Source organism: Cupressus sempervirens, chromosome 6, assembly GCF_028749045.1.
Source record: "Cupressus sempervirens isolate cs-2001-9-10 chromosome 6, ASM2874904v1, whole genome shotgun sequence".
Lineage (NCBI taxonomy): Eukaryota > Viridiplantae > Streptophyta > Pinopsida > Cupressales > Cupressaceae > Cupressus > Cupressus sempervirens.
Window position 1 is genome coordinate 523066214 of NC_143123.1, and position 20958 is coordinate 523087171.

Genomic DNA, 20958 nt, shown 5'->3' on the forward strand with positions numbered 1-20958 from the left:
GAAGACAAAAATGGGTATCCAAAAATGTGATCAAATGGTACAGTATGAAAAAACATCTCTTGAAAAAAGAAGGCTCCTAAAAAAGTAGTTTCAAAAAACAATCTCCTAAACAATAGCCCATAGAAAAAGCAGTTCAAAATAAGCATCCCTTGACAAAGAAGTCTTAAAAAAGCAATTTGAAAAACTCAAAAAGTAACTACACTAGGGGAATTAGGAAAAAATCTATTTCTAAAAAAAAATGAGCAAAAATAACTATGTGAAGTGTCATAAGATAGAAAAAGTTATTTATGATTTTCTAAAATCATGTCATCTGTGTCATTTTATGATTTTCTTTCAAACTTTTCTTAAATCATCTATGTCATTTTATGATTTAACTATTGTTATTTTATGATTTTCTAAAATCATGTCATCTATGTCATTTATGCCAAAGGTGATGTTGATTTAAGAAAAGCAGATAAGATACCTTGGTATTTATTCTATTGTTGTTATGGTCATAAAACACACATCAACAAGAAGGATTAGAAAACAAGACCAAAATAGGGCAAGTACTTATTGTATATATGGGAAAGAATAATATACAATTTTGCAAGTTATTCCAATGAAAAGTCTAGATTCAAGCTTATTCTGATAATAAACTGTACTGCTTTGCCATGAGATACTTGTTTTACCTTTCACGGTCATTTAAGATATTCTAGATAAGAGATGGAGATGTTACAGATCTTTGAAGTTTGTATATTGGCCCACTAATTTATCATGAGCTAGATGAAATAAATCACATTTGCAAGGGCTTATATAATAGATTATGAATTTGCTATGGGCTTTTATAGCATTTATCAAAAGTAATCCCTTATAAATTCTTTAGACTTTAATGTATACACTGAATCTTCCTTACTCATTTGAAGCTTGTATTACTTGATATTCAATTTGAGGAAAATATCTACTAAACATTACAAGTTTCAGACACAACAATGATCGACAAATTAAACAGAACCAGCTACATGAGCAACAACAGTTGTCATTTTCAGTCAATGCTCCCAAAACTTATTTTTCCTAGCCATTATCAGTTTTGAAGCCACCCATCAGTTCACAGATCTGAAATTGACCTTAAAGTGATAAGATCGACTCGATGTGACAAAGTTTTAGGCACCAGAATGACATATGAATTAAATGGAAGCAATTGTGCAAGCAACAAAGGTTGACAGTTTTAGTCAAAGCTGCCTAAAAGTGTTCCTTCCCATAATCACTGTTGAAGCCAACAAGCAGTTCTCAATGCTGAACATGACCTTGGGGTGGTCAGAACATCTCAGCCAAGTCAGAAAACAAGGGCATAAATGAAAAACATCCATATTCTACAGCTGGCAATGAGATTCCCACTTCCTGTACGAGGCAACTCAGTAACCACCCAAGTAATTGCATTTCTCTAAGTAATGCCATCTAAAGTTTTTAGACGTTAAAATTACCATCAAATCTTCCTTATTCATTTGAAACCTGTAGCTTCTAGACATTCAAATCAAAGATCTGCTCAATGTGACAAGTTTTCGACAAAAAATAAAATAACAAAACCCAACCCACCAGACAGTTATGATCCATTTCGACCAAATTTTATATCATTCAATTTAGTTACTATCTGCTGCTGTAAATAGTTCCAAAATGAATAAACTGATTTCCTGACCTTTCCTACATCATTTGAAGGCTTGCTTTGTGTAGATGTAACCTTGGATTGTGCCAAACTTCCCTCCCAGCCATCTGCATGTGTTCCAACTTCATTGTTTTGAATTGAACCTTGAACCCAAGCTACCCCTTCTTGGTTCCTTTCAGAGCTAATTTCACCTAGCAAAGTCCTTCCACGATAAGTCGTTTCAAATTCACTTTTTTTAGCGCGTAATAAATCAGATTCAGATGAGCATAGTGGTCCCTTGAGATCAATCTCTGATTTGACACTGGACTTGCTATTCCAACATTTCACTATTTTGTAATTCTGGGCTGTAAATATTGAATCAATGTTCTGATTTGGCTTGGCAATGCGTGCATTTTCAAACGTGGGTCTGCAGGTGTCTTTTGCATACTTTATACAAGCATCTCGTGAAGCTAGAACACAAGTTTTCATCTCATGCTCTTCACACGCCTCCCTTTCGGCAATTTGATTATTAGTTACTTTTCCAATGTTAAATACATATTTCCACCATGGAGGTTTGCACTTATTTGAGGCACCAACTGCACACCCCATTCTAGCACCAGCCTTCATAAGAGCAAGACATGTCACAAAAGAGAGACGTTAATAAAGACATAGAACCAAATCATTTGACTTGCAGCGTGGAAAATAATATAAAATGTAAAAAACAATGAGCAACATTTTCTACAAAAGCTTATGCTAGCTTGTATATTGTCAATTTTTGTTATTATTATATTATTACTACTCAAAATTAACAACAGATATTTTAACTTTGATATCCATAAAGAGTTTTAAGCATATTCAGTTTTCTGAGCCTTCTAAAGTTTATGTTATTTTTAGCATAAAGCCTGAGATATTTAGAAGCTTTTAGATTAGTGCACTCCTACTAACCAAGATGGACATGACATATATTTCACCTGAATGAATAACTATGCTTGGATTCTATTAGTGAAACTGTTGGGTACAATTAATTATTTGCCTAATTACACTTTACTTAAGCTTACCTAGGATATTGCATATAAAGTAGTTTGCATATGAGACATTAGGAGTTTGCACCTTTATTTGCACATGGTGTAGGAGAAGTTCCACTTTAGGCGGTGATAGTTGTTATCACATTCCACTTATGTGTTGTCTCCACCTTTAGTGCACTTATCACTTTATCATCCTCCACATATTGCACATACTTCATTGCACAATGGAAGGTGATTCACCTTGATGGACATGCCATTCCACCTTGTGTGGGTGATAAGTTATCCCCGCCTTATCATGGTCTCTTATTGCCTTCCCTAAATAAGCAGCAATATCCACTCATTCTATTTATGACTTCAGTTAAGTCGGCTTTGCATACTTGGTGAGAATACAGCTTATTTTTATCATATCTGTTCCCTTTGTTGTGCTATTCATTGGCCTCTAGATCTTGGGTTGTTATTATTGCTATAAGAAAATTCTTACATTGTATTAGAGCAATTCTTACATGGTGGTACCAAAGCAATTCTTATAGAAACAATCCAGAAAAAGGCATGGAAGAATTTATCGCAAAAAGTATTGATTTTTTCAGTACTATAGTCATACTAATATTAGACAATTTGTTTTCAACTTCATAGAATACTGCACTAGGCACAATCTAGTCAGTCTTAGCTACTTGCTATAAACTTATAACTCTATGTACTCAACATTCTATTTTGCTTCTTTTGGGTTTTGACAATTTACAGTACAATTATTAGTAGACTAAAATTCTACTAGTTGAAGGCTTAGAATGATATATTAAACATACTTTTGTAAATCTCAGAATTATAAATGACAATATTGGATAATACGTTGCTTCTGTAAAAATAATCATGTTCCCTAAGTGTCATAATTTCAAAAGGCCGCAGGAACACTAAAAAGAAATCAAACATCTGATGCTATTCTAATATCTATAGAAAATTTTGTATGATCGCCTATTTAAATTTGACATATGCAGGTAACATCCTTGAGGACATACAACGGTTAGATGTACCTTTATTATAGGAACTTGGGAAGAAGACCTACTGTCACTTGCTTAAACAACTGTCATCCCTTTCTCTCATCTTATTGGCTCAAGAGAATTTTTCCTGCATCTGACATACATAACAAATATCAAATTGGAAGTTGGCACCCTGCACCTCTAATTGCTCCAGGTTTTGCACCTACTACATATCTCGAGCCATACTTTATGAAATATTGCAAAAGAAAAGAGATGGTTTGACAATTCAGGCCACATTTTGTGACTCGACATCATATTGAAGCCATTATAATGATTAAAGGTCACATTTTGAAGCTCCTTATCATATACTGGTAACTCAGCAAGAGATGTGAATCCTTAACGAGCATTGAATTAGATATAATTAAATCCTGCTGAATTTCATTCAGCAATTGTCACTTTTTCATGTGTTGATTAGTATACAATCAAGTCATATGTGACCTATGAAGATCTTAAGACAAGATTACAAGTATTGTAAGCAGTCTATACAGAATAGCTACAGTACAATATTGGCAGAAATTGAAGCTGCTGATTCCTAAATCATCAATTGACCTGATGAAACCAAACTGTATGCTTTATGAGACTGTTGAAGAAACTTCTCTTGAACATGGGGTAAAAAAACCTTGCAACTTGGGACATTGATGTAACAAATGTTCTTCTTGAAAAGAATTGGAAACATTTATACAGGCCCTTAAACAAGAGGGAAGGAAGTAAAGGATGAATTGGGATCCTAGCCTAACAAGATTAATCTCCCATGAGTTATCATTGCTTGAGGGCAAACAATATTTCGGGGGGAGGACTGTAATATACACCATCCTTAAATAGGATATATTATTTAAAATAAAGGTATTTCTTACCACTAAACTATATAACTAAGATTAATATATAAATTTAATTGAAATTAGAAATTATTATTTAAATTTAAAATGAAATTGCCACTTTTGGGCCCTTAGGACCAATCCCAGAAAATATCAAGAGACTATTTGTTTTCATTTTTGGAGTATCAAATTTTGATAAATTTTCCTTCTTTTCCAAGACTGAACAATCAATCAAGAACAGAATTCCTAAATAATTGACTTGCAAGAGGTGAGGATAAACCCCGAGGCTCTTCCTGGACATTTTCACTTCAGTAAACCACATGCAAGTAATCAAAGTTACTTGATTTTGGGTATGGAGTGCCTCTAGAGAGATCTGAATATACTGCCAAGATCAGCTCAAGGAAATATCATCGTGGAGAGCTTGGACATAGAATATGAAGCATTTCAGCTGTTTTGAACCTACTGTCAACAAACACTAGAATTGATTCAGGAAATTAATCCTTTTGAGAAGAATGTGAACAAGGTCGGTCCAGAAATCCCCTGGAATTCGTAGGGTGCACTTGTAATTAGAGTTCGAACAACACTACTCTTAGTTTTTGTCGACACCTAGAGTCTGTTTGCTAGTATCAACACAAGTCAGTTTAGGCTGGATGCAAATTTGACTAATAAACTGACAATTCGAGTATTTCCAAGTCAAACAGGGTGTCCAGGACAGTCTAGTAACATTTACACCTAAGCCAAAGTCACATATATTATGCAATTATATCAATATTAGAATGATATTATAAAGTCTAATTTATCATGAACACTATTCCGCGCTGTGGATTCATCTGATTCAGAAATTATACTAGAAATAATTCTTCACAGTAAATTAATTGGTGTCTCCATATGATTCTTTACAGTAAATTGAATGATGTCTCTAGTTTGTTACAAAGTCATAAATGCATGTAGAGGAAGTCACCAATCATGATACTCTTCACATCTAAAACCCTAGATTGAGAAATTGAACAATGTGGAAAAAATACACTTGAGTTGGCCTAATGCCGGAGAACTTGTACTCTTGAAAGAGAGGTCACAAGTTCGAATCCTGTATGTGGTAGGATATGTACACCTCATATTTAAAGCACATCTAGATGCCTCTTGCATACTGAAAGCATGGGGTACTCTTTTATGCTACAAGTCATTTGTAGACCCAAAACTAGATTGCCCAATATCATGGACTATAAAAAGATCCATTTCCATTCCCACTCTATTTTGAGTACACAGTGATGGAGCTCAAAATTCTTTTGCCTCCATTTGACAAATCATGCTAGATGATCCTAAATTCATAAAACCATCTCATATCTTTTCACTAAATCCCAGCCAAGCCTTTAGTACTTTTTCCAATTAAATCCTACATTTGTTTATTACACTTCCTTCACTTATTTAATGTGCCTCTGTATCCTACCTAACTTACCTCTTACATAATTTATATACAATTTCCTTGTATGTTCTACATATTCATTATTCCTCCCACCTTTTGTCAAGTAACTTCTCATATTTCTACATTCTCTTTGCTACCTTCTACTATGTATATATATAGATATATATCATTGTACTACACCTGCAATGGGCATATTTCATTGCTTTGTTGATATGAATTCATTCTAAAAGCTTTCTCAGGAACAGCAATGTTAACATCAAATGTACAAAGAGAACAAGCATGCTTAACTTGAAAAGGCAGTTTATACAGAACTGTTCATACTAGAAAGCATTCACGGTGGAACAATTCATTCAGGTTTGCTAGTGCTTGACACCGAGTCCCAGGTCAGTTACCCAGTATGAACAGCAACTCCATACACTAAAGAAACAGTAGGAACATTTATTCCTGAATGTTTTAAGCAAATTTGGACTGTTGATTTATATAATGATTCTGGTGGTAACAAAATATTCAGTGATATATATAAAGCAAAAATCATTAATCTATTAGCAAGAAAGAAACCTGATGGTAAAGGAAGTGAATTGGTTTTCCAATCATGTCAATATCAATGTTGTGTTCATCAGCAAACAGTATTGATTAGTATTGGCAATCATTATTAAACGTACAATATCTAGTAAATGAAAAGGAATCTCCAAATGTTTGAAGATAACCAGCAACGATGAATATCCTGGAATTGACAGCATGCCATCAAGAATATGTCATTATCTGAACAGAGCACTGTCACCCTTTGCACAAGTGTATGAATCAAGAATACAAAATAAAGTGGATGATATAAATGATTATGAAACAGAGAAGGTGACGTGATTAAAAGTCTATAGATGATATCGTGGCAAAGTATTTGTTCCATCCATAGCGGAGAGAAGAGTACCATCAAATCTTCATAAAAGTAATGTCTGCCAAGTATATTACAAAATTATGAAGATATAATTCAAACACAAGTTTCTAAAGCCAAGTTATGCAATGTGGAAAGTAGGCTTCAGTAATAATTACGATATATATGCATTTCAGAAAGAATTGAAGTCTGGGTCATAGCCAATGTAAAGAATGATAAAAGACAAAAAGGCCCGGTTTAGATTATATTATGAAGGAAAGTATTTTAATTACCATCCCTGATAAGAAAAACAATAAACAATCTAGTGCCACAAAGGATATCAGTATGTATGCAAAGATGTATATATATCACAATGGAGTCCATTGTTTCTACGTTGAAGAAAACAACACATTTTTTAGTATGAATGGAGCCACGAGCAATCGCAGGAACAAAGGAACTAAACTAAAGCTAGATGGGAAAAATTGTCGATGATGTTAAACATGAGAGGAAAACTCTCACTCTTGTGCGGCTGAAGTTAAATACATACTCAAGAGTGAGGATAAATCGAAAATTCTCATCCTTCACATTATTTGCATAGAAGGATTTCTACACTAAAGTCTCCCATGGAAGTTCATGGCAATTCTAAACTATTAAAACAACCATGCTCGGTGATAATTAATTTATTAGTTTTATGTTTTAAAAGGTTACATCTGTTGGATATAACCAAATTGTTAGTGTAAATAATTATTATTTACACTTTACTTAAATTTACTTAGGATAAATGCATTATTTTGTTATTTATTAGGTTAGACACCTAAGAGTTTGCGAACTCATATGAATTGTCTTGTTGACAACATAGGAGTAAGCAACTCCAATTTAGCACATGGTGTCTACATCACTGGAGTTTGCATAATCAACTGAGTTGTCATGTTGACAACACAGTTGTTCGCACTCTCAATTTAGCACATGGTGTCTAGAACATAAATTTACGTGACACACCTTTGTAGGCTTATCCTCTCATCATCGCACTAACTCCTATGCTTAATGGAGGATAACCCATTCCTAGCGGACATGTGCTTAGTTGTGGAGCTAATTATATTGCTAACTCCTAGACATTCTAGATGCATCTTAGAGGCCTTTATATACAAGCACCTCTAGTGTACTACATAAAACAATCAATTGACTATCATATTGTTATTTTGATCATACTTTATTGGTCTTTTTGTGCTAGTTATTGTGCTTCTTGGTCTTGGGCGATTTTGCCCTAAGGCAAATTCTTACATGGTATCAAATCTATACCAAATTCTTACACAGTATCAGAGCCATAGAGGCGTCATTTCATAGCCATTGGAGACCATTTTTGCTTCATCTCTTGGAGGACCACGATTCAAATCCGAATTATCTGCAACTATTGGGAGCGTCTAGAGCCAAAGCGGACCTCACCATTGCGTTTCGAGGATCGATTTGTTGAATTTTGACTATAAATCTGCCTATGTTGGGCAATAGTCAAAATTGAGGCAAAAAAAAATTTTGCAAACCGGAACCCGAAGGCCCAATTTACGAATTTGGTATGATCATTTCAGATCTCTAAATTTAATTTTCAGATCTACATATTTTATTATTTCAGTCTTTACAATTCCTCTGCATTATTTTTCGGATCTGTGTATTTTGTCCTGAAAAATTTTGGCCTTCAGGCCAGGAGGAGAGATTTTTTGCAGGTGAAGATTGGAGATTGCTGGTGCCAATTAGATATTGGCATCACATTTAGAAGGTCAAAAAACCCCCATATTGACTTTTGTTTCATCAAAATTGGACATCTGAGGTGAAATCTAGAGTCAATTGATTTTTGGAGGTGCAACAATGGCAATTCAGGAAAAATAATTGTAGAGTTGATTTTCAAACAACGCTATCTCCCTCATACGAACTCCTTTTTTCGAGCAATTTTTTTTGTTTTGGGGTAGAATTTCGTGATGTACACATTAGTATAGGATGTATGATATCTCTGTTCCTGAATTTTTCTGCAAGTTGCAAATCCCGATTTTTGCAACCTTAAATGCTTAGTACGGGCTCATCTGGACACATAAACAGGTTCTGTTTTTTTTAAAAGTGAATAATTTTTCGTCTACTTTCTAGATCTGCAATTAGATTATAAGCTTGTGTGGTTACAAATACCACTTTCAAAAATAGGTCCTTTCTTTGCATTGTATTGCTTCAAAATTATTGTATTTCTGAGCTACAATGTAAAGTTCCAGTTTGGAACTATCAAAGGAGATTGTAACCAGCAAATCAGAAGACCACTAAGGTCAAAATTGGCAAAGTGGCCCATTGTAATTGCACTACCTATAAAGTGTCAAATCATACATTAGGGGGGGTTAATTGATTATTCTTGCATTTTGGAGGGTTCATTAATTGATCTCGTGGTGTCTTGTCACATATGTTAGTCTGGTATACGACCAAAGTTGACACCAAGGAACTATTAGAAATGGAGAACCTTAATCATTGATCATTTAAGAAGAGAACATATGGAAGTGTTTCCTTATCTATCTTCGAAAATATTGCCACCGAATCCTGTTGATGCAAGTTTTGTATCACTTACATAACATATTAGTAATTGGATATTCGATACAGAGTATCAAACATACAATTCCTCTCTTGAAAAGTTATTGCTCATGGGATATGAGAATAACTCCAATGTTCCTTACTCTTGTGGATACTCAGTTTATCAATGTGATTTGTTGGCAATCACGTAGGCGGCCTTACGTTTTTCATTCAAGGATGACTTAGACTTTGGTGGAATGATGGAGATGATGATGGGTTTGTGAAATATGTAAGTGGTAGATAATGTTGATGGTGGTGATGATGGAGGATGTGTCTGCCAAGGATGATGTTGATGGAAAGCGGTGGTGGTGGAAGGTGAATGGATGAGTTCTATCACTTAACTTACTTCTCTAAGCTTCGACTACCCAACTAGTCACTATTCTACCCCTACTCCTACAAATGGAAGTTTAGCAAATGGACAGGGATCGAACCTAATGAGAGCTGACCAAGGGCCTCACTTCCAGAGGTGCAATGATTCAAAGAAATAATAAACTAGTTTACCACACAAAGCTTCCCAACCAGCCGCTAGGATGCTAGTGGTCTAGTATTGATCCCTATCAAACATTTACCAATGCTACCATACAACTATTCATCTACTTTAACCTCACTTAAACAATTTGAAATGAAACCAACTTTAACAACTTGAAAAGAAATCTAACTAAGTGGAAGTAGAAAACATGCAATAACACCCAATGTTCTTAATCAACATGCAAATCGCAACAATGAAAAAGAGAGCAATTTTGGTATTATCTTCGCAACAATTTCTCCAACCCTTTACAAATGAGAGCAAATGGCCTTTTATAGGGGCCAAAAATACAACGAACGGTGAAGATCAAAACAAGATCAACGATCTAGATTGGATCCTCAAAACCCTAATTAGGGTTGCCACCCCATCGGCCAATGAGAAGTTGCCACCTCGTCAATGGACCAATGAAAAAAGTGCAAAAAGTGGCAACCAATGAGAAGGCACCAAAATGGTGGCCAATCAGAAATAGACACTAGTCCTATTCTAGAAGAAAGGGGAAATTTGCCACTTGGGCTTACATCAAATGATCTTCTAATATAACTCTTCCCTTTTCTTTCATTTTCTTAGCTAAGGCAATGAACTTAGCTAGCCTTTCATTAACTTCTTCCATAGGGGGACAAGGTGTGTGCTTCGCCCTGAGTTTCGCTGACTTCGCCACGTTGCTCGCCACTTGTAGTATCCTTTCGTGATTCTTCTCATATTCCTTCACAAATCCAATAAAAGCATTGAGAGAGGAAAGGGTGCCCAAAGGCTTCTTCCTGATGGCAACCTTTCCCAACTCATCCAACCTCGATCCAAAATTTGTCTCATTGATATCCTCTTTGCCAAGGGGGATTGTTCTTCCTTCAGTCTTTCTTTCATCCATATCATGTCCACTGTACCGATATTGGTGTCGGTTATTCTCTTTGCTTCCTGATGGCAACCTTTCCCAACTCATCCAACCTCGATCCAAAATTTGTCTCATTGATATCCTCTTTGCCAAGGGGGATTGTTCTTCCTTCAGTCTTTCTTTCATCCATATCATGTCCACTGTACCGATATTGGTTTTGGGCATCATATCCTCTTTGTCTTTCTTAGTCTTGTCCGCTTGGGATTCTTACTTGCACTAACATCCTCCATGCTCGTCGCCCTATTACGAGATGGTAAGAGTGGTGGACCAGAAGGCAGGTAGAACCAAGGGAAGCAATCCTAAGACTAGAACGAAAGAAGGATGTCAGCTTAAGGACCCCTTGCAACTCTAGATGATGAAAATCCGCCTTAACCAATAATCTTACAGCGACTTTTCGGAATTAGGACTTGACCTTAAGAACTTCAGATCCCTTGCAAATCAAAAATTTATCATGCAATTCACCTCCAAATAAAATTACCCAACCTAGGGCAAAAATTGCAGCCTCTTGCAAAAATCAGAATTTTATCTCCCACAAATTTCAGCTCCCACAAATTTCGCCCTCCACAAAATTCGGCTCCCACAATTTTCGCCCTCCACAAATTTCGGTTCCCACAAATTTCACCCTCCACAAAATTCACCAAGCAAAAAGAGTGCAAATCTGCTCTTGCAAAATCACCAACGCCTTGAGAAGGAGAAGTGAGAAGTGAGGAAGAAATGGGAGAGAGGCCTCCTCTTATACCCAACTTTCTTACTCCCCCCAAGCTAGCTAACTTGGACTCTGGGAGCAAGAAAAAACAATAATTAATGTAAAAATTATGGCCCACAATTAAATACTTAGCTAAATATTAAGTTTGCTAAAATGAAAATTGTCTTTTAAAATTGCCAATTAGTTCTAAATTGCAAAAGGAAATTAAATGGTGCCTTGGAGATGTTAAATATTTCCATTTAATGAGGATTTAGTAATTAATACGTCATTAAAATTGGATTTTGGCTAACCAAAAGCCATTTTTCAATATTAAATTACCAATTTCATTAAAGGCAAAAAGTTTTCAAGGCAATTTTAATCTATTAAAGTCAATTTTTTGCAATTTTTACCCAAATCGATTTTGCTATGCCAATAAAAAAAAATTTGACAAAAATAAAATAAAGATTCTTCTAGAGCCAAAAATCGATTTTTGCAATTTAGCCTAATTTCAACAAAATTAAAATTTTCACCAAAGAAAAATTTAAGATTTTCCAAAACTTGAGTCTAACAAAAAATTTTCCTTTTGAAAGATTATTCAAATTTACACAATTATATCCGGATTTTCAAAGGAAAATGTCTAAGTACAAATTTACAATTATATCCTGCCAAATATTGCTCTTTAAAATTTTGTTCAGCATAAAGATGAAATTGGTTGCTCTGGAAAATCAAGTTGAAACCGAGTGAAAATAAGCTAAGCCTCCCCACATTTGTCCTGAAGGTGCCAAGGCATGAAATTTTCAAAACTCAAAAATTTTTGGCAATCCAAAAATTTGTCGAGGAGATTAAAAAAAGGGGGGTCCCCAAAGAATTTGGAGCGATGGTGTGAGAACCTCACAACAAATCCTACTTTGAGATATCTTTCTCATCTTCTTTGCTTTATGTATAGAAGTATGACTGAGGAATCTTTTGCTCCTCTTAGTATGGCAAGTTTTCCTCATGACATTTGGATGGCTCTTTGGGAAGCATATGGAGATCCACGAGTCCCTCCAGTTCCAGAGGACATTCTATATTTAGTCGCTTTAGTAATGGTTCCTCCAACTCCAGATGAGATCCCACCTCCTGATGCTCCTGTTGATTCTATTGATCCAGTTCCAGCCACAGATGCTCCTAATTCAGTATAGCAAGAATTACCATGCCTTCCTCCTTCAGCTTTGTGGGATGACCTCCTTCCAAACATTGCAGGATTGTTCATGGAGTCTCACATTAAAGATGTGGGAGACATCATAGATGACATTAATCTTCTCTTTGTTGAGGAGACTTCTTCACTTGTTGCAAGGGCACACTCTGACCCTCAACCACTTGCTTGTTTCGACATGATTGTGGCTTTTTTACAGCAGATGGAGAAGGACTCTTTCACTTATAAGGAGACATATTAGTCTGTAGAGATTGTATTCCAATTTCCTCAAACATCCTATTTTCTGAGGATTCTTCCTACCAGTTGGGGAGCGTTCTCTACCACACCTTTGGCACTATTTCTTCCTACAGGGAGGACCATCATTCAGCTTTCATGGTGCAGATTCTTCGGTCATCAAGGAGCTATCATAGGTGTGCATTCATTATTGAGGGGAGGCAACATTGCTTCTCTTCCTCCCTCTTCCTATAAGGATGCTTCATCGTCTTTGGAGCTTGATTCAGGTTCATACATGGACATGTTACCTTGTTTGCCACCTTCTCATGGGCATCCACCAAATTGGTTTGTGGCATCTTCATTCATCAAGGTGTTGCTCTGTTATCCTCGATTCTGCCTTTGTTGCAAGGTATCGACCAAGACCCTAAAATTCTATGGGTGCCCATTAGAATATTAGGGTGTTTGTTGCAAAGGTACTTTCTTTTACGTCTACATTTGTTTAGGTCTTTTGTATCTCATCTATCCCCCTATAGAATTGTAGGCAAAATGGATTGTGCTTCAGCAGCTGCTTTTGACTTTTACCTATAGGGCGACCGAATGGGCGAGTGTGATTTGATACTAGTGATAGGTGTTGCAAGACATACTATTAGGTATTCTATTCTAAATACAATGCCTATGCCTTAGCTACTGGTGCTTCTGGTTATGGCTATTAGATATGCTACTATAGGCTATGTTCTATCTAATAGGCTCTACGGTGATCTTGTTGACATTTAAGCAGACTTCAGAGGCAGCATCCACCGCATACTACATTTGGATCCCTCTTCCATCTTCCTATCCACAATGGGAAGCATACTTGCACCTATACTTGGTGTATCTTCTTCCTAGAGGGAGAAACGTCGTTTGTCAACATTGGATTTTCTTCTATCTTCAAACACTTATCATTATGAGATCCTTCACTAAGGGGGGGATTTCATCGAGGGATTCTCTATTGTATATGCATGATGTATGTCATAATGGGGGGGTCTTGATTACTCCATCCATACATACATCTTTCTTTATTGTACTTATCTCTCTTTTTGGGGGAGGGTTTTTCCCATGAGGTTTTCCCTCTTTCTCCGTTTGCAGAGAGATTTCATTATATTTCAGCATTGCATTTTGTACATGGGTACCTAACATGGCCTCGTAGCCGGGACTCATTACATATTTCATCATAGCTTTTGTGAGCTTAAGTGCATTCCCCTAAGCTGCACTTAAGGGGGGGTGTTAGTGTAAATAATTATTATTTACACTTTACTTAAGTTTGCTTAGGATAAATGCATTATTTTATTATTTATTAGGTTAAAGACCTAGGAGTTTGCATACTCATATGAGTTGTCTTGTCGACAACACAAGAGTAAGCAACTCCAATTTAGCACATGGTGTCTACATCACTAGAGTTTGCATAATCAATTGAGTTGTCATGGTGACAACATAGTTGTTTGCACTCTCAATTTAGCACATGGTGTCTATAACATAAATTTACACCTTTGTAGGCTTATCCTCTCATCATCGCACTAACTCTTGTGCTTAATAGATGATAACCCATTCCTGGTGGACATGTGCTTAGTTGTGTAGCTAATCATATTGCTAACTCCTAGACATTCTAGATGCATCTTAGAGGCTTTTATCTACAGGCAACTCTAGTGTACTACATAAAACAATCAATCAATTGAATATCATATTGTTAGTCTGATCATACTCTATTGATCTTTTTGTGCTAGTTATTGTGCTTTTTGGTCTTGGGTGATTTTGCCCTAAAACAAATCCTTACATGGTATCAAAGCTATACCAAATTCTTACACAAATAACACATTGGTGAAGTATGAATAGAAGATGTGTTGATATATTCAATATTCGAAAAACATATTCTCAAGGAGGAGTATTTTATATCTATTTGTACAGAGGAATAAGGGCTATAATATGACTTTGTAATATATAAATTCAATTATTTTATTTTAATAATAAAATAAAATGTTCTTTGACTATTTTTATAGGCATGGAGATTTAAACTACAGATGATTCATCCTTTGTAATAATTTTTTGAATTCTGTATACAATTTAAATGTCAAATAAGTGGACACGGTCAGTTAGCATCTTAAACTTGAACATCACAGATATAGTGAAATATCAAATTGTTTCCGAATCTATGTCTAGTCTGTCTCCGAACCAAAGGAGTTAAAATACATTCTAGACTATTTTAAAATTGCGTCCATATATTTGATCTATTGCATATTGATTACTAAATTGTTTATAATTTAGAGCATAGAATTTTATAAAGTTATATGTTTTAAACTTAAGAAAATTGACTCTATCGCCCTTCGTGGTTGGTCTTTATATTTTTCATAATTCGCAATTGATATGCTAGCAATTGTTTATATCTTTCCTTTGAAGAATTAATATATTCATTTGTTGCATTAATCTATAATTATTCTTTATTTAAAACATTATCACATTTATACAATCATTTACTTTTACTCTTAAACTCGTAATTTGCAAAAATATAAATTCAATTAGTTTATTTTAATAATAAAATAAAATGTTCTTTGACTATTTTTATAGGCATGGAGATTTAAACTACAGATGATTTGTCCTCTGTAATAATTTTTTGAATTCTATATACAATTTAAATGTCAGATAAGTGGACACGGTCATTTAGCATCTTAAACTTGAACATCACAGATATAGTGAAATATCAAATTGTTTCCAAATCTATGTCTAGTCTGTCTCCGAACCAAAGGAGTTAAAATACATTCTAGACTATTTAAAATTGCGTCCATATATTTGATCTATCACATCTTGATTACTAAATTGTTTATAATTTAGAGCATAGAATTTTATAAAGTTGTATGTTTTAAACTTAAGAAAATTGACTCTATTGCTCTTCGGGGCTGGTCTTTATATTTTTCATAATTCGCAATCAATATGCTAGCAATTGTTTATATCTTTCCTTTGAAGAATTAATATATTCATTTGTTGCATTAATCTATAATTATTCTTTATTTAAAACATTATCACATTTGTACAATCATTTACTTTTACTCTTAAACTCGTAATTTGCAAATTTGAAGTTTTCTATAATTCTTGCCATTAGGAAAAGTTTCATCGCATTCGCATTCTAATCAATCTGTTGTAAGTGTTATGGATCTAAGTGTTTTATCCTGGATTAGATACACCTGCCTTGGTTTTGCAGAGCCAAAAGCGCAAGGGATTTGGATTGCATCAATTAGTCTCATCAAGTCGGTCATAACCGGTTGGATATCGCAGCATTGAGTTGGCAAGACTCATAGGATTCCAATCTACAATTTTGGGAACCAACACACAGGAATCTGAGACATTGTAAGGATCTAATCCATTCAATTAATTTGTAGATAATGTCTGGTCTGCATTGATGTTAATTGTGAGAACTTCATTAATTCGAATTTATATTATTATACATGCTTATGCAAAAGACAAGGTAAGTCACAACTGCACTATAGTTGTCTTAGAATAGATCAGCAACTACAGATCATTGCAGATTTTCGATACATTCCTAATAATGATTCTAATGAACCCTTTTTAAAATAGGATTTAATAATAATAATAAATTATAAGATGAAAGAATAAAAATAAAATTTAACATAACATAATTAAAATTTACTTAAGTGCAATGAATGCTCAAAAGGCATGAAATGAAAAGGTGTGGCTCCCTCGAACATGAGATACAAAAGCAACAGAAAAGAACTTCATTTGAAAGGGCATATATGGAGGGAGGATGAAAGAATGGAGCAAAGGAATTAAGGAACCATTGATGAAAGGAGAAAGGAATAGGAAGAAGATAAGGAAGTGACTCTTTCAAGGGGGCAATAATGATGTAGGATAGTGATCCTCTCAAAGGTTGGTAATTGTGAAAGGTTGTGATACTAGTGAAGAGCTATGAGCAGTTGTAAAAGAGGGTTATGAGAAAATTAAAAGGGACTTCATAAAGATATCCTTGAAGCATATTAGAGCAGATGTACAGAAGCTCTAGTGTAGAGAAATATGAAGAGTATTTCTAATTTGTTTTAAAGAATATTGGAGCAGATCTATAGGACATATTAAGCAGATGTTTGAAGCATATTGGAGAAATTTACGACACACTTAAGAGCAGTAAGGTGGGTTAGACCCCCTTTCTATTTCATGGGAGCAGAAAGGGAAGGTCAAGCCCCTCTTTTTGGCTCTAAGTGGCTTATGAGCAGCAAGGTGGGGTCAAGCCCACTTCCGGGCTCATAAGAGCAGAATAGCAGAGTTAGACCCTCTTTCTAGATCAAAGTAGCTCATGAGCAGCAAGGTGCAGTAAGACCCCCTTCCCGTCGCACGAGAGTAGTAAGGTAGGGTTAGGTCCCCTTTCTAGTTCCTAACAAAACCTGCAATGCACTTGCTTATTGCAAATCCAAATACTTCTTTCTTTCTTCTTTGATCCTGCCAGCCTGCAAGGTTAAAAATAAATCAATGGAAGCATTCTAGTCAAAGAGAAAGGATCTAACAGTACATATATTCACGTGTATACTTCAATTTTTTATGCCTATGCTCTATGTTTGGTCCATACCTGTTGTGTTTCTAGTATGTCTAATTATTGTAAATATTTTCCTATCATCATGATAATTCCTATTTTTGGTTGATCTAGAATGTGAGAAAAATTAAAAAGAATCAAAAAGATATGAATTTATTGCATTCAAAATCATAGATGTGTGCAATGCTTCCAATCACCGTCTTAATATATGTTAAGATAGCCTTTTCTTTAATGCAATAAGATATCCATGATATTGCGGAAGCATTGGGTCAACCAAACTAAATAAAGAATACAAATCTCAAAGGACTAATTTGGGACCTTCATGATGCACTTCATAGAAACCTACATTGCTTGAGAAGAAGCAATCTTAGGAAGGGTGGAATATAATGACCCCTTTTTGAAGTAAGATTTAATCATAAACAATGATAATCAAATTGAAATATGAAAAAATAAAAATAAAATGTAATATAATTAAAATTTAGTTAGGTTTGTTGGAAATTGGAATGCCCCAAAGGCATGAAATGAAAAGTCGTGTCTCCCTCAAACATGAGATACACAAGTGAGAGGAGAAATTCAATTGAAAGGGGATATATGGAGGAAGAAAGAAAGGACTTATTAAGGAAATAACAATAGGAGAAAAGAATGGGAAGAAGATCAGAAAGGAGCATCAAATCTTGCTTATTCATTTGAAACTTGTAGCTACTAGACATTCAAGCCAAAGATCTGTTCAATGTAACAAGTTTTAGACACAAAAAAGATCCATATATTGGATCGAAACAGCTTCATGAGCAATGGCACTTTTTACTTTCAGTCAAAGCTCCTTTTCCCTGCCATAATCAGTTTTGAAGCCACCTGTCAATTATCTGTGCTGAACCTTCGGGTGATAAGATCTGTAGACACTAAAAATTGCCCCATCAGCTGCACACAACATTTTTACCTAAATCTATGCTTAGGTGGCAAGCTCATCCCCCAACTGGTTTAATAAATATACTAAAGTTTGGGATGGAACTAGCCATTTAGTAAGGTATCTCGGCATACCATGTGCTGTCAGCCCTAATCTGAAAGATATGTGGATCTACATTCATCACAAAATTGATAAGAAGCTTAAAAACTGAAACAGAGAGTTTCTTTCACTGGCTAGCAGAATACAAGTTTGTTAGAAGATACTTTCTCCCTACAACATATATTATTCCTCTGCTTGGCTCTTTTGCCAATATCAATTCAGCCATATCCAAAAACAGGTCAGAGGCATTCTGTGATCTGATGATAAGGGAAAGAAGAAGAGTGCAGCGAAATGAGCTTGGTGTACATGAGCAAAGCTAAGTGGAGGACAGGTCTGAAAGATCTTGGTGCCTGGGATCTCTCTTGCAGCAAAATGGATTTTTATATCATTGCAAGGTGAAGGACCATGAAAAGTATTGGTGAGACACAATATTGCTCAGCTTGTACCTGAACAAGGGACTGTATGGAAAGATCTTTCACTCAGTAGTCTCGTTGCTAGGCAATTTCCAATCAAACCTGTAGGGTCAATTGTGGTCAGATCTATCTAAAGGCCTTGGAACATGGAAGCAGTTTGATATCTAAGAATTTATGGACAAAAGAGCAGGTTGTGCAGGGAAAGATCCATCTGGTGGAATTTCAAACACAAAGGAAAACCACTTGAGCTTCCACAGGTATGCTTGGCCAGAAGTTGGGATGATAGGAGCATTAGAAACTTTAATGATATTGTCAAAAGAGGAAACCTTATCTCATGTAATGATATCTGTTCTACTTTTGCCATTCTTCATTCTTAGTGGAGAAAGTCAGAAACTATTTGCAAAGTTTCTATCAGATTTCAGAATAATGCTGACTAATGCACGATTTTATTTGTAGGTTCAGACTCTAATGACAATCGATCTGATTTACTTCAAAATCTATGTATTACTTTACAGTAATATAAAAGAGATGATCTTTATATTGTGATGTTTATGTTCCTTCAGATATGCTGTGCATTAATAGATTTTGATGCTTGGCAATATGGGGCAGATTGAGCATATATATCAAAGAAAGGTGACGGTGACAGTGAATGGTCATGTCTCCGAATGGAGACATGACCATTCACGGTCACACCTGCTTGGTGGTGGATTATCAAACCCAATCAGTGTTAGTTAGACACAACAAGAGATCTAAACATGCACTAACAAGCATAATAGAGTCGTTCCTATCTCAGTCCGATAAAGTTATAATGCAGATCAATAAAGATCAAATAAGGATAAGAATATGATCATAACTGAGGTACGATCTCAGATGAATATATGTGATCATGGGCTATTATGTAGTGATTATAATTTGCAGAATACCATGCAATGAGAGTTATATATATATATGAATAACATATTGGTATATATATACATATGTATGTATTCTCATATAATCGATCATAGAGATTTGTCTAACCAAAGCTACATACTTTAACACTCTCTCTTAGCTAGGGAAGACAAAGTACACATATATACTTCACTATATTCTCCTTATAAAAAATGATATCACCTAGTTTGTGATATTAAATGAAATACTTCAGAACATCAAGTCACATGATATTCTTCTCAGTTATGGTATGTGCACTGACATCAAGTCTCATGATGTCTACCATAAGAGATCATGGTATATCCATAGATATTATGTCTCATAATATCCACCATGATAAGGGAACATAATGATCTTCTACAGATATCACGTCACATGATATCTATCAATATGTCCTTTTAACTATCATGACTTGTCCATGAATATCAAGTCACATGATATTCGTCAGATAGTAATCCAATCATTATAAAGTCGTCACCTTATAGTGTTAGAGTCAACATTTCATTATAAAAGATCATCACTTTTTTATAATGGACATAGTATAGGCCCATAAGTCATAGTCACACATATGACAACAGAGTTTACACTTTAAACCATAGTTTAAAAACTCGGTATCAGCAATATCTCGGCCGACCCAAAAATTTTGAAAAACTTGGAATCAGCAAAAACTCGGCAAAAAATTCGGCAATAAATCGGCACTTTTATCGAACATTTGAAAATATAATATTCTTTAAAATGCATACATACATCAAATTTGTAGAATATATAATAATTTGAAAATTGAGATATCCACCATATATCATTTAAAGTTCAAACCAATATTACAGTATTAGAAAATAGATTTACAAAATAATAAACAATAAAATAAATACTAAAATCTATATAAGTTTTAATTAAAAATAAATAAAATTAAGTTTTTAAGTTTTTAAGTTTAAACAATGAAACATTACAAAGTTTAATTTTAAATAAATATATAAAAGAATTTAAAAGAAAATCAATAATAAAAAAACCTAGTTTGAAGTCGATGTAGGCTGGGAGTTGATGGAGGCTGGAAGTGGATGCCAAATATTGTGAATGGCAAATGCAGAGAAAGTCGAAGGCAAACATGAAAGGCAAGCAATCACGTTTTTAATCCAAATCTGTTGCGGATGCAGGT

At 34.8% G+C, this 20958-nt stretch overlaps 1 protein-coding gene across 1 annotated transcript in view; it reads right to left on the bottom strand.

Annotated features, from left to right (window-relative positions):
• Nucleotides 1-1456: 1456 nt before the first annotated feature.
• The window catches only part of LOC149553321 (uncharacterized), a 56570-nt gene continuing 37068 nt past the window's right edge, over nucleotides 1457-20958 (bottom strand). The window contains exon 3 of the mRNA XM_089788781.1: nucleotides 1457-2239. Within this exon, the coding sequence (XP_089644907.1) occupies nucleotides 1580-2239 (660 nt within the window). The 3' untranslated portion in view covers nucleotides 1457-1579. The remainder of the gene's footprint in view (nucleotides 2240-20958) is intronic.